The 23,162-nt window shown below is 45.3% G+C and overlaps 1 protein-coding gene across 8 annotated transcripts in view; it reads left to right on the top strand.

Annotated features, from left to right (window-relative positions):
* ZNF608 (zinc finger protein 608) overlaps positions 1-23,162 on the top strand; it is a 191,111-nt gene that overhangs the window by 28,695 nt on the left and 139,254 nt on the right. For all 8 annotated transcript variants that reach the window (XM_044060775.1, XM_044060774.1, XM_044060780.1 and 5 more), the window contains exon 3: positions 2,103-2,343. In XM_044060775.1, coding sequence (XP_043916710.1) covers positions 2,103-2,343 — 241 coding nt within the window. The remainder of the gene's footprint in view (positions 1-2,102; positions 2,344-23,162) is intronic.

Raw genomic sequence — 23,162 nt, 5'->3', positions numbered from 1 at the left:
ACCTCCAAATGCATACCGGTACATCAATATTGTTGGTTTTTATGCTTCATGGAGGGAGCTAGTTGCCACCAGTTGTAGATTCTTTCATTTTGACTGTTCTTTACCCCTTGCCCCTTGCATGATCGTACTAGCTCTAGAACAAGAGGCTGCAGAGTATCGGGGTGTTTACATAACTGGGCAACTGGCTTCACATTGCTCTAACTAGAGAAGTTATTTACAGTCAGTGATTCTGTGCTGTGGCAATTTAGGGACTTGAGACTTGCAGATGGAGCCATCACAGACCCTCCGGTTTGTAGTTTATGCCCGTCTTCAAGGACAGTCTCTTACTGGAAAGAATTCCTCCTGTTTTACTGTAGCTACCAGAACATCCTAAGCCTTTTCATTGTCTGTGACAATGTGAATCAGGGCCCTTGGGCTCATGGCCGTGGCAGCTTTTTTTTTTCCCAGAAGGTGTTACAACCACCCGGCATGGTGTCTTGTCAGCTGCAGCCTTTCTCTGAGTAGCCTCTTTAATGAACGGTCACTTGGGATTCTTCAGCCCCGAGTGGGGGTGGGCTGTTAAGATATCTCATCACAAACCAAGGCCAGCATGCAAAGCAGTATCCTGGAAATGAGTGGAGTCTTTCATACGCTAGAGGCATTTCAGAGTTCCCATCCGTGCAGGGTGATTGTCACACTACTGATAACTTTGTCAAAGAGAATATCAACAAGCTGGGAGAGATGCATTACTATCCAAATGTGTCGAGGTCATAAGGCTATGGGAATGGGCCACATCATCCTCAGACTCCTTTCTAGTAAGGATGCATATTCCTAGAGAAGCCAGTTTCCTGGCAGACAAGCTCAGCAGATGTCTGCTGATTCTGAGTGAGTGGTCCCTCAGTTGGACAGTGGCAAAGTACCTTTTCTGCCATCAAAGATAGCCTTGCTGCAATTTCCTTTTCCTCCCCTAGCAACACCAAGTGTAGTGACTATTTTTCCTTAGTTCTCCCTCTGGGGGAAAATAAAGTAGGGGTGCAGTTCCAGGACTGACCGCCAGGTGTTTTATTGATTGCTTTCTGTAGAGATTGAGCAAGATCAAAGTCCTTCTCATAACCCTGTTTTGAGTTGACAAGTGTTGATCCTCTTACTTAGACCTCAGTCTTCCCCAGGAAAAGAAGACAGTCAGGAACCTGCCTAGAAGAATAATAATAAGAAATGTAGGAAAGCAAATGGTCACATTTCTCATTTTGGGTCTGAAGGGTTTGATCCTTTTCCAGACTTGTTTCCTGCAGTCCTGGACGCTCTCACTGACATATTTGATTCAAGGTTGGTTAGACACCAGGTGAATCTTCCTTCATGTATATCTCTGTTTCCATGGGGATTGTCAACATTTTGAAGAGTTTACTTGAAAGTTTGCCCTTTTGTAAGGGAATTTTTTTTTTCTTCAGGCCTCCATTTCAGGAATCTTTTCCACACTGGGGCCTCCTTTTTTAATTAAAAAAGTTAAACTTCCCTCTGTTTCAGCTAGCTTTTTGGAGAGACTTTTTTTTTTTACTTCTCCCTTTTTCTTGGGAGACATCACTTTAGTTAATCGAATGTCTAAACTACAAGCCTTGTTTCTCAACTGGATACTAACCTTAAAAAAATTCTTCACACTTTTACCTTAACAAGACCAAAGAATTCAGAAAGGACACTTGACCTTTTTGTTTCTTATGCTCCTAATTGGGGTAATGTTCAAGTCTCAGTGGTTATGGAAGTTGAACCATTACCTTTCAGATCTATCATTATAGTAAATGTGTAGCTTTCATTTTTGTAACTCGTTTTTATTATGGCGAAACTTATGCGACTGTGGCTCACACCTTGGGTAGGGATTTGCATGTAGGTGTGTTTTCAAGTGGGTGCATCAAACATTAAATTGCTCTGGTGGCTGGTATATTTCTGTTTGACATGATCCGGATTAAAAAGACATGTTTATCTGGTAAGAACCGTAAAAAAGTACTTAATGGTTTGTGGACCAATGAAAGTTGCCATAGATTAGAAAGATGTCCTAGTTCTATACAAACTTTCTGTAGTGTTAAGCTTGTATTGTAAACCTTGATTATAGGCTCTGCTTTGTTTCCTAGGTGGATCCTCTGTTTACTGTGCCAGCACCTCCACCACCCATTCCATCACAGATTCTTCCTTCATTCTTCCCACCATCTTCCAATATTGCTGCCCCTGTGGAGCAGTTGTTAGTACGGACTCGATCAGTGGGTGTTAACACTTGTGATGTTGGAGTAGTGACTGAACCAGAATGCCTTGGACCTTGTGAGCCTGGGACTAGTGTTAACCTTGAGGGTATTGTGTGGCATGAAACGGAAGAAGGTGAGTTGCTGTGTTTTTTTTTTTTTTTTGTGGTATAACCTCCTGTCTTCCATAATCACTGGTTAACTTGTGTTTGCACTAATGCAAGTATAAAGAGTCTTCCATAATCACTGGTTAACTTGTGTTCGCACTAATGCAAGTATAAAGATTCGTAACTGTCTGATTACCTGTATTGTTCTGAAAACTAGGTTGATTCTCAGTGTTGAGTAGCAGATTATCTAATGACACACACGGCCTATGATGATATTGTAAAATGCTCTGGTTGCATGACATAAAGGACTTTTTATTTCTTCATGGACAATATCTTTCATCACTCTTGTGTGCCTCCCCTTTTGGTTGGGTCTGACCTCCTGACTAGAGACAGATTTAGCTGCACCCCGCTCAACTTTCTTTGAAGTGCTGCAGCAGTAGGATATCAGAAGACTATGCATCCAGCGCTAGGATAGTTTAGTAGTTCTTTTTCAGCACTCCTCCTAGGCTTTGGTCATGGGCTGTCCTTGGTTCCATACTTGGCTGAGCTAAGCAGCATTATCTTCCGGTCAGGAGGATATAATTTTATTCTGAAGATTGCAACCATGCCCAGCAATGCTGCAAGTCTCTGCAAACATTTTCCCCCAAGTTTATTCACCCTTTCTCTCTGGCTTTGTGTAAAACAGGCAAGTGCCCAAGACTAACAAATACCTATGCTGTGTATTTATTGCGTAGACCTGGAACTTCAAATGGGTTACTGATGAATGTTTGTGATTTAATTGGTCTGCCCACTGACATTAGGACGAATGCCTTCAAATTTTTTTTAATCAAAAAGTGGTTACTTGCAGGACAGCCTTCTTGTAGGTGCATAGATGTTTGTGCATCCCAAATCACTCACAAGTTCTAATACCCTTGATAAGTGTATCCAGGGGCTTGGGAGACGCAACCTTTCCAAGAAGGGTTTTGAGAGATGAACCATTACAGTAGAGGCATAAGTATCAAGCCATGATGAATTTCCTGTCCCCATCCAGTTGTCCAAGTAACACTTGAACTGGGTTAGGAAGGAACTCTACTTCATGTGATGTGGAGTATGTTCCAGAAACATGGCAGTCTCTGGGATAAATTTCTCCATCAGGTCCTATTAATATCACAGGCAGTGTTTAAGTCTTTAGAACGGGTAATTCTGTGCTGTTTATTTTGTGGAAATGCAGGAGGTCCATCAGAGTGGGGTCAGAGGATGCCCTATATGCCAGGCATAGGTCTCCCTCAATAGCCTGTAAGAGACAGAATACAGGGATAAGGCCTTGAGACGATCTGCATAGGACATATTACTTATGCCCTGTATTCTTTTAGTGAGGAACTCTTGTGGACGTTTCAGTTGGATATCCTTTGTTGGGTACATACCAAAGGGGACATTGTACTCCATGATAGGTCTGAATGCTGAATACAGTGGAACAATTACTTCCATCGACTTAGGTGCCATACCTTTGTTTATAAGTTGTGCAACATAGAATGATTTCCTCACCACTGTAGGCACATGATGATCAAAGGCTAGATTACTATATATGTGTGTCCCTAAGTCACTGACTACTGGGTCAACTCTAAGGGGTTTGTTGTCTATATGTTAGCTACCAGGGATGGATGACTTCCCAAAGGATACTGTTATGCATTTAGTTTTAGTCCATGGCTCTGACTCCAGTTGTTTGTCTGTGTCAGCCCTTCCTGGAGAAAGTACGGTTGTGTAAAATCTTACCGTAAGAGTAGATGTCCTTCTCTTCACTGCAGTATTCCTTAAAGAAAGGTTGTCCTGCCCCGGGCAGCCCATCACTTGGCTAGTATGGATAAGCTTGGAAAAGATCTTGTTTGTGCTGTATGTCACATTTGTGCTTCTCCTACAGAACTTGCGGCATAAAAGGGGCGTACATACACAACTACCCAGAGCTGAGTTGTCCTAGAAGAGAACAGTTGACCTAGGACAAAAGTGTCCATGCACGTCCAGAAGGAAAAAATGCAGAATCAAGAGGTTGGAGGGAGGGAGCGAATACTGCCAACAGTGAAGAGAGGGACATCTGCTGTTGTGGTAAGATTTTACACAACTGTACTCTGTCCTTCTGCTATCACTGTTTCAGTATTCTTTAAAGAAGGGAGAGTAAAAAAGCTCATGAAACCAAATGGAAGGTGAAAGGCTGAGAAGAGCCGTCAGCAAACCCGCATAAAATAGTTTTAGCAAAACCTGCTCTGGCCCTAGAAACCATATCCAGCTTGCAGTGCTTAGAAGTATGCACTGAAGACCATTTTGCAGCTTCAAAGATGGAATTTTTGTCCAACCCCTTGAAGAAGGCACCAGAAGAGGCAGCAGCCCCAGTAAAATGAGCTGTAACAGAAGCAGACAGAGAATTGCCATGAAAAGAATAACAAAAAGAAATGGCCTTAGATATCCAGGAGGAGATGGTTTGCTTAGAATCAGCCAAACATAAGATGGTTTGCTTAGAAACTAAAGACCTGGGATGAAAGGAAACAAAAAGCTGTCCAGACTTACAAATAGTCCTAGTTTTATCCAAATAGTACCTGAGCTATCTGTGCAAATCCAGGGTATGTAGGGCTGTCAGTAGCAGATTGTGGAGAAGGGAAAAGGAAGGGAGTTGTACCTACTGATTCAAGGACAACTCATTTTACCACATTGGGCATAAAAGAAGGATTAGTATGAAGGGGCACTCTGTCCCTGTGAAAAAAAAAAACAAAAAAGGAGGAATGGCCTGGAGCTCAGAAACCCTCTGAGCAGAAGTAGCCGGCAATAAGACAGTCGTCCAGGTACAATGTTGCAAAGAAGCAGAAGCAGCAGGCTCAAAAGTAGCCTGAGCCATTTTTTTTCAAACCAAAATTAAGGTCCCAAGGAGGAGAAATATGTTTTCTTGGAGGCCTAATATACAGGATACCTTTAAAAAAGTGTTTGACGTTAAAACAAAAGTCAAAGAAGGAGTCAAGGGCAGACCAACAGAAATGGCTGACAAATGGGTCTTCACAGAAGAATTGGCCAAGCCAGACTGGAGCAACTCACACAAATAAGAGAGGACCAAAGGGACCCCCACTGTAAATGGTGCTGGTTACGAGCATGGCACCGCAAATCATTTCCATTTGGACATACCAGATTTTCTGGTTGAAGGTTTCCTTGACTCCTGTAAAACCCTTAGCACATCTTCAGAGAAGAGGTGCCTGAAAGGGATCAGAACCCTATCACCAGAATGTATCACTGTGGTGTTGTCTGTGTACACCTTTTAAGGGGCCTGGAGAGAACATGGGTTAAAAAGCCTGTCTTATAGGTAACCCTGTCTTCTGATAGGGAGGCCAAAGATCCTGAACTTCAAGGTGACCAAGAGATGCCCCCCACCCCATGTCTGAGGCATTGGTGAACAGCTCCTTGAGAAGGGACTGGAGGCTGAAAGGGCTGGCCTGGGTTGAGAATGAACTGTTGAATCCACCACTCAGATTCCTTCTTGAGACAGGGAAGGAGATGTACACTTAAGTGTCAGAGGGTGTCAATGGTACAGCCAAATTGACTTGAGGTATCATTGAAATTTCCACATATGCAGTCTGGCAAGAGGAAGCATAAGAATAGAAGAGGCTATGGCTCCAAGGAACTGAAGTCCTGGCATGGCAGTCAGGGGAGAAAAAGACTGAAAGAAGGCTGTCAACAATACCTTTGGAGGTGGAATAGAGGCTAGCATTAACACCGTCAGAATCCTGGAACCCAGATGCACGTGATCCTGAGATGGAGTCAGGCTGGACTGTTGGACGTTGATGGTAAACCCCAGACTTTGACGCAGACAGATGGTGAATTGCAGATCCTGTAACAATCGACCAGGAGAAGACACCTGAAGCAACAGGTCTTCCAGATAAGGAAAAATCTGAATGTCTTAGAGCCTGCAAGGGTCAGTCACAGGAGCTGGCATTTTCTGAATGTCCTTGGAGGAGTAGAGAGGCCAAAGGTCAATGCAGAGAACTGAAAATGAGAGGAAGACACAGAAATGTAAAAACTTCCTGAAAAGAGAGTGAATAGGGATATGAAAGTAAGCATCTTTCGGAGCCAGGGACAGCCTAAAAGCCTGGGGTAATAAAAGAAATAAAAGAGGAAACAGGGTTGAAGAGTAAGCATCTGAAAAGAAGGGGTCTTGAGAAAGATGTTGAGCTGTGAGAGAGCTATGAGATCCAAATTAGGTCTCAAAGTGCCCTCCTTTTGAGGAACCAGGAACATCCATCCTGTAATTAAAACTCATCCCACTTGGGAAGGGGGACTGGTTGAATGTTCCCTTAGTTGAACAGGGACCCTACAACGTCTGGGGAGTGAGGAAGTTGCTCTAAAAGAGGGAGAGATTTCCCCACCATGAAGCAACCCTGATGGATGATGGAAAGAACCCAAGAGTCTGAAGTGATGAGAAGCCAGAGTCTGAAGTGATGAGAAGCCAGTTTGGAGACAAAAGGAGAGCTGAAGAGACCAAAGAACTTTGTCTAAAGGCGGGGAGAGGGTGAATTTTCAAAAAGAAGCATGCTTATCGGATAAAGGAGGCTTCTGGTCCACAGACGTCTGAGAAGCCTTAGCAGAGGGGGGCCGTCCTCCCACCCTTCCTGCCCTTAGATGCCTGGTGGAGTTGAACAAAAGCGGTTCTAAAAGGATAATTACCCTGGAACTTAGATATTTTTGTCTCTTCTATCCCTAAGGTCTTGCAATGCTTTGCTTTTCTCTTGAAGAGACTTAAACAAGTCAAGAGCAGCAGTCCCAAAAAAGATGACCGTTATCCAAAGGAGCATCTAACAACTTAGGAAGAGACTGGAGATGAAGCTGCGGCCCTAGAAGAGGTGTCAGCAGCATCATAGCTACACTTAAAGTGGTGAGCCACTTGAGAAGCAGAACCTAAAAAAAGATCAGGCAGAGTTGGGGTGGGTAGAGATAACCTGACAAGCTTGAGCAATCAAGGCCAGAGCATACGTGGTCATGTGGGGTTGGTAATAGGTCTAAAGGTCAGTGTAAATTTTTTTGCCAGTCCTCTTTATCACCCTGTGGCCTTATCAAAAGGGAAACGTTTAGGTTTGTCAGAAGAAACTGACACCACAGCAGAAGGACATTTAAATAAAAATAGGTTCTATAATGTTTCTGAAGATTGTCTGTCAAGTTTCTTAGGCACAGGAGACTGAGATTCAGAAGACTTGAGCAATGGAAGCATCTAACAAGGCAGCCAACACAGGAGGAACTGCCTATGGTTTAGGGGTATTCACCTGAAGCAACTCTTAATATCTTACCTGGATATACAGCACTTGATAAGAATCCCACTTAAAGAATTCCATCAGCCTAGTAATTGTGCCACCAAAGGACAATTCCTTGAAAGGAAACTCATGAAGCCAAAGGCATCTGTGAAGAATAGGACAAAGGCCCTTCACTAGGCAGGGAGTCCTTATTCAAGGAATCTGGTTCCCTAAACCATTTAGAAGGAATAGAGGTCCAAGGAACAATGAGTACTGAAACGCCTTGAGGAGGCTGTAGGCCCATTAACTCGGAGAACAAGCCCTGAGTAAACTCTTGCCATTCCCTTTGAAGATCCATAGGACAGACTGAAACATGCTTCAGTTGTTGTCTTTTCTTAGAAGGGACATCAACAAATACAGGAGGTTCTGATTCTTGGGCGAGATTTGAGAAGAGAACCCGGAACTTCCTCCCTGACCAAGATCTGCGGAATCAGTCTAGGACCCTCCTGAGATAATCGACCATGGCTCCCCATCGGCATCTGAATCAGATGCCTGAAAAGCCTCAGAGGACATGCAAAAAGACGGATCCATGCTGGACTCCAGTGGGGTCGTTGCAGAGGAATCAGACGTTAACACCAAACAACTTACAGAGCTATTACCTGCTTCTAGAGGGGCATCTGGTGGAGTCTGGATGGCTAAAGAATCCAGCTGAGACTTCTTGGCCTTCTTACCAAGCAGGAGTTTATCATGGAACCGTGGGCCGTCTAAGCTGCTGGTTTTCAAGATAAATGGCCAGGGAAGATAAACTGCTTCCGAGTGTCTTTGGTACAAATGCCTTGCATATACCACAAGAGGTATGTTCGTGGAAGGTGCCCAAAAAAAAAGACACTGCTCACAAATATCTTTGAGGCATCTGTCTTCCACACTAACATTTTCCCCTCTTCGATGACATGAACTCTAGGTAGTGATAACAAATACAAGACCAAGAAAGTTAAATTTTGAAAAGAAAAAAATAACCCCAACAGTGCACTTATCTGGTGTTGCTAAAATTCAGAACCACAACAAAATGTGCAATCCAACTGGCAACAATGGAGTTCGAACTGACAGCAAAAGAAGTTCTGGGTAGTTGCATCTATATGTCCCTTTTATGCTCCTCATTCTGTATGAGGAGCATAAATGTGATGTACAACGCAAACAAGATCTTTTCCAAGCTTATCCATACTGGCTGAGCGATGGGCTGCCTGGGTTGGGACATCCCTTCTTTAAGGAATAATGCAACAGTGATTATAGAAGGACATCATTTGTGCCAGTGTGGGATTTCATGACCGTTCCAATTTGCATTCATCTGCAGATTTAGTCAGCCAGAGGCCATTGTAAACAAAGCCAACTCAAGAGGCTAACAACAGGGATACTACTGAGAGAGAAGGGAAAGATTATTTTTTTCTTTATGCTCTCTTGACTTGACTGCAGAGAAGTAAATGCCAAAAAGGAGCGGTCCAAGGACCGATCCCTGAGGGACTCCACTTGTAACTGGCCTCTTTGTAGAGGTGGACTCCCAATTCTAACTTCCTTGGTCCTGTCTTTGAGCCAGTTGGCCATCCATCTGTTGACAATACGTGTTTGTACCCAACCTCTCGAGTTTGTCAAGTCCACCAGATTGAGTAGGCATGACCTGCCCTTGATGAAAACAAACTGGGGTGGGTCCAGTGTCTGGATTTCTCATTTCCATGGCTTTGCATACAAGACTAGTGAGACTTCTGGGTCTGTAGTTTCCAGGGTCTGTAAATGGCCCACCTATGTGCAGAGGGATGGCTGTTGCTGTTCTTCATTCATGAGGCACGAAGCCTGTTTGCAGGCTACAGTTAAATAGCAACTCCAGAAGGCCTGATAGATCATATTTCATGCTGTTTAGAAGGCATCCTTGGATATTGTCTGGGCCCATTGATGCAGTGTTACTTGGAGAGAGCATTAAGGACAATGTTCCCTAGTGATAGCATTGGGAGTTGTGTTGTATTTGATGGTATTTCCAGAGGGAAAGTTGAGGGGGAGAGAGGGATAAAGTTGGAGATGAATTTGTCTGGCAGTAGGTTTGCTATATCTTCTGGCTCACTTTAGGTGGCTGCACTTAGTGAGCTCTGCGTACAACTGTGTATTGCCTTTGAGGTTGCAAACATAGCTGAAGAATGCCTTGTGGGTGTCCTTTGCCTGGGAGGCCAAATTTACCTCAGATTTGGCCTTAGTAGGCTTTTTATATGTCCTCTGGGTTTGTTTAGTTTGATGAGAGTGCTTTTATCCTGCTGGGTGCTGCACCACCTAATTTTTGCCGTGGTTTTGTTTTCCTTCTGTTACACAGCCTATTGATTTTGTGATTCCACCAGGGTGGCTTACCCTTGTTAGCTAAACTGAAAGATAAGTCAGAAAGTCAGAATAGTAGGAATAGTGAGAAAAAAACAGACATTGCTCTGAGAAGAGAGAGCATAAAGAAAAAAATAATCTTTCCCTTCTCTCTCAGTAGTATCCCTGTTGTTAGCCTCTTGAGTTGGCTTTGTTTGCATTGGGCCCAGTGTCTGTAAAGGCTAGAGTTTTATTTCCCCGCAATATGCATTCCTGTGATAAGAGACCTTCATAGTTTGGTCAGGTTTTTATTTCAAGACCGGCACCAGTCTCCATATTCTGTTGCTTGAAGTATATTTCCCTGGTGAGGCCAGCTTTGAGGAATCGGGTGTCTTTAGGCAGAGGACTTTCAGACCTCTGCTTGAGGGGGTAGGGCTGTCAGAGCTAAACTAAACTGCCTTATTTGTAGTTGGGTTCCCAGGTCTCTGCCTAGTGCTTTTTCATGCCAGTCATCGACACCCCTAGATGGATTATATTCCCACTTCTTTGTTCCCTGCATTTACAATACTCGAGTCAAGAAATGGTTCAGGGCTATGCCCTTAGAACTTTAAAAAACATAAAGCTGATCTTTTTTACTGGCTCTGTGGTTATTTTGATGCTCTTAGAGAAATGTTTTAGACTTAATGTCCCTAGAGCCATATTTAGATGTAAGGTATGTTAATGTATTTTTTGGTTATGTTGGGTGGGGCCTTTTGACCATTTTTCCCTCTGAAGAATCCCAGGATCTGATTTTTTTTTTTTTTTTTTTTTTTTAAAGTCTGTTTGCAGCAACATCTCCGACAGGGGCTGTAGACATTACAGCTGTTGAATGCAGGCTTGGAAGCTAATCTACCCCTGTCCCACTTTCATTATGCACCATTTCATTCCTACTTTCCATTTACATCTCACTGTACTAGACTGTGAATCAAGAGACCAACTTTGGCAGGTTGTTTTTGGTATACTTATTGATCTTGCATGAATTTGAGTGCAATGACTGCTTTTTGCCTTGTTTCTTCCCTACTTTATTCTTATTGTCAGAAGTTATTTTTTCTTATCTCTTGCTAAAAAAAAAGTTAGCTAATTTCTTTTTCTGATCTCTTTGTTGTGGTCTGTCATATTTGAAGACATGCAGTACTTTCTACCAGTGCAGGTTAATCATTCAAAAAAGTGAACAAAACTGCCCGTGGCACAAAAAAATGCAAGCATAGTTCCTGATGTGACTGCATTGTATTGTTTCCTTGAGGTGTTGACTGCTATTGTGATTATATGTATGTATTCCCTCTCTCACTGTGAAGAGCAGTGCTTGCACTGTTTTCTGATCCACAGTGTATCCAGTACTTTGCATACTTGGTGAACTTTTCTGCAGAATTTAGAAAGAAACTTTCTGCAGAAGCAGCATTGACAGTATTAGAATATTTATGCCTGCTGTTGACAACCTTTGCTTAAGGATCCTGAAACCTGATTTTATTTTACAAATAGTGTGTTAGCTTGCTTATGTATTTTTGTGTATCAGTGTTTGGTATGGATTTTAGGTTGCACATTGCTATTGCCAAAGTACACACCGTCTTCTGTTATTTTGGTTGCTAATAGTTGAGGTAGGAAAATCAAAGCTGACCTTTTCAATGAACTCCTAAACAAAAGGCATAAAGACAAGTTTCCTGTAAAGGACATTAAGTATTCACTACAAGACAGCATCAGCTGCGTTAGTATAGAGGGATAAAATCCTATGACCATGACCTGCGTGACCCAAATTCAGTTAGCAACTCATGCACTTGACAGAGCTGTCTGGAGAAGATGGATGTGCCCATCCTGTGGGAGTGAGGGATAGGGTGGACCAAGAAACATATAAGCAAAATCTCTTATAGGAGGCATGGCATCATTGCGCGTGTGTGTCTTGCGGATGGGTTTTAAGCTCACCAAGTCACTAGCTGGCGGTAGCCTTCATTAGTGAGTATCAGGGAATGAACACTCGCACAGGAGGGAGGAGATTGTGGGTCCCTATGTGCCACAGGTAGCTTGTTTCCCTCCCCTACATAACCAGATGGTGGGGTTAGGCCATACAGATGCCCTTTCTGCTAGTGTGTGGGGGTGAGCAGGCCTCTCAGGATGTCTCTCTGCCCTGTATTTTATTAGATTAATTCCATAGTACATAGAAAAATAATCTCACAGGGCACTGAGTAGAACAGAGACTGCTAAGGTAGTTTAGTCCTCATTAACTCGTAGGGTTCTGTCTACTGCACATACCAAATTGTCACTACCCTGAAGAGCAGTGTGCCGCCTTTGAAAGGGAAAGTGCTTATACATAAGGCAGAACTGCATGGCAGTAGGGGCACTGACCTGTATTCAGTTTTCACTGAAGAAATTCTGGTTGTTAAAAATTCTTTCAGAGTAGCCTTGGGCCATTGAGATCCAATCAAATTTTTTCACCGGCAAAAAGGAAAAGGGGGGAGGGAACGGTGCAGGTTTCATGTCGGGGAGAAGTGCTTATATTGCCTGTGAGGTTATATCCACTTAACTGAGCTTTTAATACTTGTAGTCGTATAGGGTTAACAAACACTCTTCAGGCAGGTGTAGTGTTGAGGTAAATATGCAACTTTCTTTCTAATGGAATACGTTTGTAGTATGAAAGATATTGAGCAGCAGCAGTTAATGCAACGAAAATGTGCAATATGCTTGAGATAAAATCTTAAGTAGTATATTTTAAAGTAATGTAAAAAAATATGTTTTATTATCTATAAAATACTTGGTGTATTCCATTTACTCGTTTCTTAAGAGGAATATTATTATGGAAATTGTTTAATTTTCCAGAAGTTGCTTTGTAGAATCAGACCTGGAGGCAAGTCTGAGCCACTGACACATGTTGAGATGTTCATCATATTGGTCACTGTTGTAGTAGCCTTAGCTATATGGGTTATCTTGCTAAGGATATAACAGCCAGGCAGCTTCCAGAGCTTCAGGGCACCTTCCATGCACCCAAAATGTTATACAGCTCTAGCTTGGGCACAAAGTTAATCTTAGCTTTACTTCCACCAAGAGAAAGCTCCTCCAAAGCTTTCAAGGTTTGATGATCAGCTTGTGCTGTTCTTTGCTGCGCAGATACATTTCTTTTGGGGGCCTTCCATTTAATATTTTTCTTTATTATTGATACTTTCCTCTTCAGGAAAGTTATTTAAAAGCTAGGAGTTTGTGTTTTAATGGACAGTCATGTGAATGTTCTGTACATTTAGAAGTAAGTGCTCAATTTCTTTCTTTAAAAAAAATTGTTTAAAGTGACTGGCAGCTATTTGTATCTGTGGAGAAATAGTTTTTATTTTACTTTGTGAGACTGTCAAAGTGTTTTGAAGTGCTGTTTACTGTGTTTCTGTGAAAAAGGACTTTTAAAAAGACTTTTATCTGAAGTAGTTAACTTCATTTGTCCATCAACCTATGGGTTATCGGATTCGAGCCGGCAGCTTCCAACAGCTAAGCTCCAAGCTCCTCCCCTTACCCATAATCCCCTGCTATCCCTTCCTGACCCCAGATCTAGTTTGCCGCGGTTCTCTCAGCAGCTTGATCGAGCTTCCAGGCGTGGTGGTTGTTGGATTTTGTGAGAGAAAAATCTCCTTTTTTCTTAGTTTAAACAAGTTTTTGTGTGTGTGTGAGTTAACGTAGTTCCCCAGTAACATTAACGTTTTTCTTTTCTAGTGTTTAGTTATCCTTTTTAGTGTTATTCCCTGTAACCTCATGTACATGTTAGGGTGTGTGGTTTTGGGGCCTAGTGAGTGTGTTTTCTTTTGTAGGTATGGTGGAGGCACCCAAAACATTTTTTTCAAAATGTACCAAGAGTGGCTATAAGCTGTCTCCAACGGATGGCCACACTCGGTGCGTTTTATGCCTTGGGGTTGAACATGAACATTTGTCCACCAGCTGCACTATTTGTGCAGCGTTCAACCCCAGGGCCCTCAAGGACCGGAGGTCGAAGCTGAGTCTGGCGGGACTTCTGCCCCCGGACCTGGCTTCGTCTTCCGGTCCCTCCGTGGCACCTGCTCTTTCCCTTCCCCTGGCCGGGACTCCACCTCCTACCTTTGGCCAGGAGGAGAGGGAAGCCAGAAAGGAGAAACGCCGGGAAAAGCACCACAAGCGGCGGGCCGAAGCTTCTGCATCAGCCCCGCCAGCCAAACGTGTTTCTCCTCCTAGGGTCTCCGAGTCTTCTCCTTCCCGGCTCCGATCTCCCTGCTTTTCGCCAGGGCCGGAGGCGACCCGGTCGCCTTAGAGGTCATCGAGGCGGCACTCCCAGCACGCCTCGGTGGCCTCATCAAGGTCTACCCGGAGTATGTCCGATGCAGACTTGGACCGGATGATGCGTAGGTTTCTCCAGGCCCAACTACAGATGGGAGTGCTCTTGCCTCCCCCCCCCCTCCTCTGCGGGGGAGCTCGACCCCCTTTTTTGCCCCAATTGCTCCTTCTCCAACCCACTACCGGGGTTCGGAGCCTTCGGAGCCGGGTAGCGTCGGAGCCGGGGGACTGTCGGCACCGATAGTACGGGTACTTCAGCACCGATGGCACCTTTGTGTCTGTCGTGTCCATTTTCTTTGGATCCGAGCTCTCGGAGCCAAGAGCTGAGCTTCGGATCCGGAGGTGTCAGTATGGCTTCGGCTCCGTCTCGGTCGGACCATACTGGCCTTTCGGATCCGACCGCATTAGTGCCAGCTATGATCCGCACGTCGGATCCGAGGAGGGTCTGCTCTCGGATCCTAGGGAGAGCAGCTCTCCTTCGGCGTTCGATGTTGTGGAGAGGGTTTTGTCGAGGGATTCCAGGCCCCTGGCTTCAGCTACGGCTCCACCCTGCACTCCCTCTCAGATGGGTCCGCCTTCCATCACCCGGCCCCAGAGACAGCCTGCTCAGACGTCCCAGATAGTTCCCTTGCTGGAACAGGATGTGGTTGGTGAGGCCTCTTCGGACAGCACCCCCCCCCCCCCCACCGAGGAGGTCCCTCACAAACGCAAATGCAAGAGGAGGCACTTGGACTCCCCTGAGTCCCTGACAGAGGACACAGACTTGGAGGAAGGGGAAGGTTCCCCAAGGTCACCCCCGGAAGACGTCTCCTTTGGAGACATCATGGAGATGCTTCGGATCAGAGGGGGGTGGTCTGCCCCAAAACCTTCCTCTGACGAGTCTGTGTTTCTGGAGGCGTTTGAAGCAGGCCCGTCTACCTCTTGGGCGTCCCCTCCCACTGATCCCCTGGTAGACCTGATTACTACCAGGGCATGGAAGGAACCGGACACTGTGGAGCCCATTCCAAAGAGGCCGGACAAAATTCTCAGCCCCCCTTCAGACAGGTCATGTTGGAGCAAGGGAGCCCCGGTAGATGCCATGTTGGTGGCGGCCGCCACCAAAAGGGAACTGGCCCAGGAGACTTCCTCGGTCCATCCTCCAGACAAGGAGTCTCGGATGATGGACCGTCTGGGGAAGCGGTGTTCGCTTCAGCCACCTTTTCTGTGAGGTCTCTGAATTATATGGCACACGTGATACGGCTCCAGCGGGATCTTATCAAAGAATACGCTGGGTCGCCCCCAGAGTCCATGTCGGTGGAGGACAAGAAAGTGTACTCTACCCGAATGGCCGCTCTCAAATCTATCTCCAGTACCTCTATGTGGTTACTATCCCATGCTACGGAAGGAGCCGCTAAAGCTAGCGGAGCGGGCATCATCCTACGGCGACAGGCGTGGCTCCGTCATTGTGTTTTCGCTGAACCCTTTAAGGTGTTCGCAAATGCCCTGTTTGATGGTTCTGCCCTTTTTGGCAAGACCATACGCGACACACTGTTCCAGAGCAAAAAAGACGGGACGACGTTGTCTGCCGTCAGAGTCCGCTTCTCTGCTCCCCAGAAGTCCTTCTCCAGGAACCAAAAGGGACAGAAGAAGATGTGGTTCTGGAAGTCTCAACAGTCCCATTTCGCTCCGGACCTCTCGTCCTTCAGAGGCAGAGGAGGACAGGGTGGACGCCACCCTAGAGGCAGAGGGGGCCCGAAGAACTTTGGGTCTAGAGAACCTTTCTCTGATTGGCCCATGCAGCAACCCTGAGGGGTTACCCGACTGCTCCACTCTGGAGGCAGTCGGGGGGGGGGGCATTTCTCAAGGCACCTGGCAGCTTGGGAGTCCATTACAACAGATCGCTGGGTGCTTCAGATCATATCCAGAGGCTACACGATCCCTTTTCTCAATCCCCCTCTCAGTCCCTGAAGCCTCCCCGATGTCCCACCCAATCAAAGGGAGGCGGCAGCCGAGGAAATACTCTGGCTGCTAGAAAAAAGAGCAATCCAGCACGTCCCCCCAGACAAGTCCGGATCAGGCTTTACTCCAGGTTCTTCTTGATGCCAAAAAAGACGGGGGACCTAAGACTTATCCTCGACCTGTCCTTCCTGAACCTGTCAGTAGCCAAAGAAATGATCCGGATGGTCACTCTTCAATCCATTCTCCCTCTTCTGCAGGAGAACGACTGGATGTGCTCCATAGACCTCAAGGATGCGTACTACCACATTTTGATGGACAAACTATCCAGGAGGTTCCTCCGCTTCTGGCTGGGAGCCAGCCATTACCAATTCAGGGTCCTTCCCTTTGGTCTCACCACAGCCCCCAGGGTGTTCACCAAAGTGTTAACTGTTGTAGCGGCCCACTTGAGACTCCAGGGAATTCAGGTCTTTCCGTACCTGGACGACTGGCTCCTGACCGCCCCCACCAGGCATCTACTTTGCACTGTCAGGGATTATCTTCTCCATCTAGCTCCCCGGCTGGGGATCACGATCAACATCGGAAAATCTTCCCTTCTTCCAACTCAAATCCTAGATTTCATCGGAGCCAGATTGAACACCAACCACCTTCTAGCCTTCTTGACTCCGGACCAGCTACGAACTCTGAAACTCCATGTATTGGCCCTTCTACAATCCCCAGCTCCCCCTGCGGAATTGTTCCTGAGGGCTCTAGGCTCGATGGCGGCAACCATCAACCTGCTACCCATGGCGCGCTTAAACATGAGAGTTCTTCAATGGACCTTACAAGTCCAGTGGTCCTTGCTGCTACATCCCCTGAGCTTCCCCATTCCTCTCAGCAGGGTGTGCAAGAAAGCCCTCTTATGGTGGCTCCAGTCCCCGGACCTCCAGAAGGGGCGCCCCTTCTCTGTGTCCCCTCCTCTAGCCACGGTGACCACGGACGCCTCTTGCCTCTGGTGGGGGGGCACTGCTTGGGCAGGACCGTCCAAGGCACGTTAAACCATTCGGAGACCTCATTGCATATCAATGTCCTAGAGATGAGAGCGGTGCTTTTGGCGTTGCAAGCACTTCAAGGCCTTCTTCCCTTGGGGACAATTGCGATCCAGACAGGCAACATGTCGGTCGTCTGGTATATCAACAAACAAGGGGGAACCAGGTCCTATCCACTTTGTCGGGAGGCCGTGAGCGTGTGGGAATGGGCTATGTCCACCAACCGCTTTCTCGTAGCGACGCACATTCCGGGACTGTCCAACATTTTGGCAGACAGACTGAGTCGATCCATCCTGTCACCGTACGAGTGGTCTCTGAATCCAAAAGTAGCAAAGCAAATCTTCTCCAAATGGGGTCAACCTCGTTGTGATCTTTTCGCCTCTTCTTCGAACACAAAGTGCAGCGACTACTTCGCTCTAATTCCCCCACCCGGGGAATCCCCCAGAGATGCTCTGATGTATGCCACCCAGTCTACTTTATGCTTACCCTCCTCTGCCCCTGATGCTAAAGTTTTTACAGAACGCCAGACGGTTGGGGAGCAGAATAATCCTCATTGCCCCATTCTGGCCTCGTCAAGCTTGGTTCCCATATCTAGGGTCTCATCTAGTGAATCCCCCATGGATTCTAGATCCTATCCTGAATCTGATCTCTCACCCGTCAGGCCTGTCAACCCCAAATCTGGACAACCTCAAGCTCACAGCTTGGTTGATCTAGTTCCAGTGATAGCTAGGACTCCCGGTATCTCGTCCCCTGTCAAGGCTATTCTAGTAGCCGCTCACAAGCCATCTACTAGAAGAATTTATAATAGTAAATGGAAGCGTTTCTCTATTTGGGCGGAGCATCGGAACATAGATCCCTTTACAGCTCCATTGCCAGCAGTACTAGATTTTCTGTCAGGGTTATTCGACCAAGGTGCTAGCTCTTCTACGGTCAAAGTCCAGTTGGCCGCAATCTCTCATTATCATGTTGGCAGTGATCTCGGCCCTTTGACTTCGTCCAAATTATGTAAGACCTTCCTAAAAGGCACTTTCCTACTAAGACCTCCGGTAAAAGATGCAGTCCCTCCTTGGGATTTAACTCGTGTACTGCAGTCTCTAACAGCTCCTCCCTTTGAGCCTGCAACTTCGTGGACCTGAAATACTTATCTTGGAAGACGGCTTTTCTTGTTGCCATAACTTCGGCCAGAAGGGTCTCGGAGCTTCAAGCCCTTTGCGCCAAGCCACCGTATTTGATTTTCCACAAAGATAGTCTCACTCAGGACCAACCCCTCCTTTTTGCCCATAATTGCATCGGAGTCTAATATCAACCAATCTATTAATTTACCAGTCTTCTTCCCAAATTATCAGAACAAAGGTGAATACAAGTTGCACTCTCTGGACTTACATAGGCAACTAAGATTCTATTTGCACAGGACAGCTGATCACAGGAAATCAGACCAGCTTTTTGTATCCTTTGCTAAGTCCTCTTTGGGAAAACCTGTATCAAAAGTCACATTGTCTAGATGGATTTCCCAGTGTATTCTTTTGGCATATGAGAGTTCGGGCCGGCCGGCACCTCAAGGAGTTCATGCCCATTCTACTCTATCGATTTCTTCCTCTGTGGCTTTTTGATCTAGGGTGTCGTCGGATGACATGGGCTTCATCTGATACATTTATAAATCATTACAAGTTGGATATTGTTTCCAGAGGGAGAGCATCCTTTGGCTCTCCAGTGCTCCGGAACATCCTTCCCATGAGGACCTCCCAAGAATCGGGTAGCTGGGGACTCTGTCCCATAGGTTGATGGACAAATGAAGTTAACTACTTCAGATTTAGAAGTTATGTACTTACCTTAACATTCCATCTGAGTAGGTAAACTTCATTTGTCTGCGACCATCCCCCTAACCTATATGGATGTTCAAAGGACTCCTGCTGTCATGGTGGATTGTTTCCAGGTTAGAGTAGGGAGGTGGTTCTTGGTATCGTATGGTTTATGGCTAAGCAAACTCGATCTGAGGTCAGGAAAGGAAAGCAGGGGATTGTGGGTAAGGGGGAGGAGCTTGGAGCTCAGATCTTAGCTGTTGGAAGCTGCCGGCTCGGATCCGATATGGATCCGATAACCCATAGGTTGCTGACAAATGGAACATTATGGTAAGTACATAATTTGTTTTTGCTGCTTGTTTTCTCAGGGAAAGATGTACAATTTTCGCCTTGAGTGTGGAACAATCTGTGGGTCCCACAGTCTGCCTTTCTTCCATCCACAAATAGAATAAATTAAGCAAACAGCTTTTGCTGTCACATCAGACTAGCAGTTTGCCTGACCTGCAGGTGGGTGACTGCTTTGGCCATTCGTTCTACCTCAGAACACACCTGTTTTGTGCCTGTGGTATGGCAGATGTTCTTCGTCCCACATTGCTGCAGTCCTAACTATTGGGTAGTCCGCTGTCCAGTCGGCCCGAATACCAAAGTATAAGGCTGACGTCGGTCAGGGCGCATTAGACTGACGTCAGAACGTCAGGGTACTAATGCACATGACCGACGCCATTTCCTCAGTCTTTTTTGCCGCATGGTCCGATGCAGAAGCAGTTTTGCGAGTGCAGGTTGGCGTTCTGAAATTTTCTGAAGTCGGAGTTTCAGACCGAATCAAAGTTGGCTAAGTACCCCGTTGGGGAACATTTTGGTTTTTTCTTGCCTCAGTATTTAACCGGATGTCAGAAAAAGTGAATAACTGTATTTCTTGTGGAAACTGGATCTTCATGTATTTCAAAAGTTGACAGTGTCCTGGGGAACTCCAGACATAGATCTGTTCGCTTCTCCACTAAACCACCAGCTGCCAAAGTTTTGCACAAAGAGGTTTCATCACACAGCTTGGAAAGTGGATGCTCTTTCTTTCAGTTGGAAAAATCTTCATGTGTATGCCTTTCCACCTCTGCCTCTTCTTCCAAAGGTGCTTCTAAAGGTCAGTCAAGACAAGCCAAGGATGATTTTAATAGCTCCAGATTGGCCTCGGCAGCACTGGTACCCATTACTGAGGAGTCTGGTAAAGAAGCCTCCATGGCCTTTACCCTTGATTCCACATCTGTTGTCTCAGAAGGACGGTCGTCTGCTCAATGTCAAGCTTCACTCTCTTCATCTAACAGCCTGGCATATTCTGTTTTGAAAGACAGCAGGTCTCAACTTCCTCAACAAGTTTTAAATGTGATTATGGAAGCCAGAAGACCTAGTACTAGGAAAGTGTACGCAGAAAAATGGAAGAGATTTTTATTTTGGACTGCAGCAAAGAATTTGGAGATTTCAGAGCCTAATTTGAGTGTGGCTCTTCAATATCTTACTGAGTTATTGGACAAAGGTTTGTCTTTCTCTTCCATTAAGATTCATGCTGCAGCAATTTCAGCTCACTATGATTGTGACCCACCATTGTTTTCACATCCTTTGTTCAAGCAGTTTCTTAGAGGGGCAAAGAATATAAGACCGCCACGTAGAGCTCCTACTCCTGCTTGGGATCTCAATTTTGTGTTGGAGAAACTTACTCTACAACCTTTTGAGCCTGCAGCTACTGCTGAACTAAAATACTTGTCATGGAAGACTGCTTTTTTGTTGGCTATTACTTCTGCAAGAAGGGTTTCTGAGTTGCAGGCCCTTATGGCGGTTGAGCCTTTTTTGATTTTTCATAAGGATAGGGTATCATTACGTACTAATCCTTCTTTTATGCCTAAGGTGGTTTCTAGTGTGGCTTTAAACCAAACTATTCATTTGCCTACTTTTTATGCAGACCCCCAAAATAAAGGGGAAAAGATTTTGCACACTTTAGATGTGCACAGGCACTTGCGTTATTATTTGAGCAGGACTAAGGATTTTAGGCAGTCTCAGCAGTTGTTTGTATCTTTTGCTTTGAGTTCACAGGGCAAGCCTGTGTCGAAACAAACTATTTCTAGGTGGATTGGGTTTTGCATTGCATTTTGTTATTCCCATCATGGCAAGGAGATTCCAACTGGGATTAGGCCTCATTCCACTAGGGCTACTGCCACTTCAACAGCATTTCTAAGGGGGGTGGCAACTAAGGATATTTTGGAGGCAGCTACTTGGAGTTCAGTGCATACTTTCTCTAAGCATTATCACCTTCCTCTCTACTCTAAGTCTAGGGCTGGTTTTGCCACAGCTATTTTGCAAGGCATGTTGTCAGCTCCTGCTTCTTTATGATTTGCCAGCCTCCCTTACCTCTGCTTTGGGATTCTACCCAATAGTTAGGACTGCAGCAATGTGGGACGAAGAACATAGTACAGTTTTGTACCTACCATAAATGTAGATGTTCGAGGATCCACATTGCTGCAGTCCAATTTACCCTCCCTCCTTCCCCTCTCTGTTTAGGGGTGGTTGTGTAGGTGAGGTTATATGCTGATATTTTTGTATATATTGTACATATTTTTGGTGCAGGTATATTGGGCCTTGTCTTTTTAGGGTCTTCTGACATCTGGGGCAAGAAAAGACTGAGGAAATGGCGTCGGTCATGCGCATTAGTACCCTGACGTTCTGACGTCAGTCTAATGCGCCCTGACCGACGTCAGCCTTATACTTTGGTATTCGGGCCGACTGGACAGCGGACTACCCAATAGTTAGGACTGCAGCAATGTGGATCCTCGAACATCTACATTTATGGTAGGTACAAAACTGTACTTTACAACCTCCATGGACTAGGGGTTAGCCACATCCCCTGGAACTGTTGGGTTCCCCTCAGTGGGTAAGGGAGAGCCATTCTTGTCGGTCCTGGGAGGGAACAAGGGAAGGCTTGTCTGTTTTGTCAGAATGCTGTGCTCATCCCTGCAGAAGCTGTTGCCATTAATAATGCTATTCATCCCATTTTCTTGTCAAAAAGAAACAGAAACTAAACTTGTATCTACTTGTCAAATTTCCTAAGACAAGAGTAGTTTACTGGGCCTGATTCAGGGTTTAATTCAAGTTATTGATCCTTCCTGTAAAGTAGTTTCTGGAAAAAGAAAAGAGGTACCTCCTTTCCTGAAGAGATTCAAGATTCTGAATATGCACAAGAAAATGAAAGGACAGATAGTGTTTCCTACTCAGATTTCTGATTCAGACTCTGAGGAGAGCAAAGTTTACTTAAAGCCGTATTAATCCATCTTTTTCTTTTCTAAACTTAAAAATGAGAGAGAAGTCATAATCCACACCTTGTATGTCCACAGACAACTCTGGTACTATCTTGAAAGAGCTAAGCCTTTCAGACCTTCATTTCTTGTGAATGTAAGAAAATGGGACAATCTGACAAAACAGACTATTTCCAAATGGTTGTCTAGGGTTAGTATCTTTTCTTATATTTACCATAACAAAGCTGTTCCAGGCAGGGTCAAGGCTCACTCTCCCAGGGTCTTGGATTCATCTATGATTTGTTAAAAAGAATTGGATTATAAAAGTATTCTAAAAGCTGCTGCTTTATTCGCTGTATGTAACTTTACAAAGCACTACTACAAGCTCAATTCCTTCTGTGGGTCTAGATCAAGCTTTACTAGGAACATTCTCCAGGGGCTCCTTCTCCTTCTGCCTCCCAAATCTAGCTGGCTTTGGTAATCTACTCGTATAGCTAAGGCTGCTGTAGCAGTGATGAATATGAAAAAAGTAGTACAGTTGTGTAAGTTGGACGTAACAAAGTAGCTGTTTGAATGATCAGTGCTGCAGTAGCTACTTTCTCCCTCCGTTACCCCTTTTTTAATTAGTGTGTTGTTTGTCAGGGTGTGGATTTTTTAATTTTTGTTCCTAACATTGTCCTTTCAGGCTTAGTCTTCCTTACTCTGCTGGCTTGAATGATCTAAAGGGCTTCATGCCCAGACTTGTCTTTAGTCAGCTCAACTTGAGCTGCTTGACAGCTTGGGCGCGTGGAGGGTGCCCCGAAGCCTTGGAAGCTGGTTGATTTGTTACATCTTTGTTAGGATATAACCCGTACAGCTAAGGTTACTACAGCAGTTATCAATTAAACACCTGTTATGGTAAATTTACTTGCACAACTGTATAT

Source organism: Protopterus annectens, chromosome 2.part0 (genome assembly GCF_019279795.1).
Source record: "Protopterus annectens isolate FY-2018-M chromosome 2.part0, PAN1.0, whole genome shotgun sequence".
In the NCBI taxonomy this organism is placed as follows: Eukaryota; Metazoa; Chordata; order Ceratodontiformes; family Protopteridae; genus Protopterus; species Protopterus annectens.
Note: the sequence above shows the minus strand (reverse complement) of the source record. Positions and strands in the feature narration are given on the sequence as shown.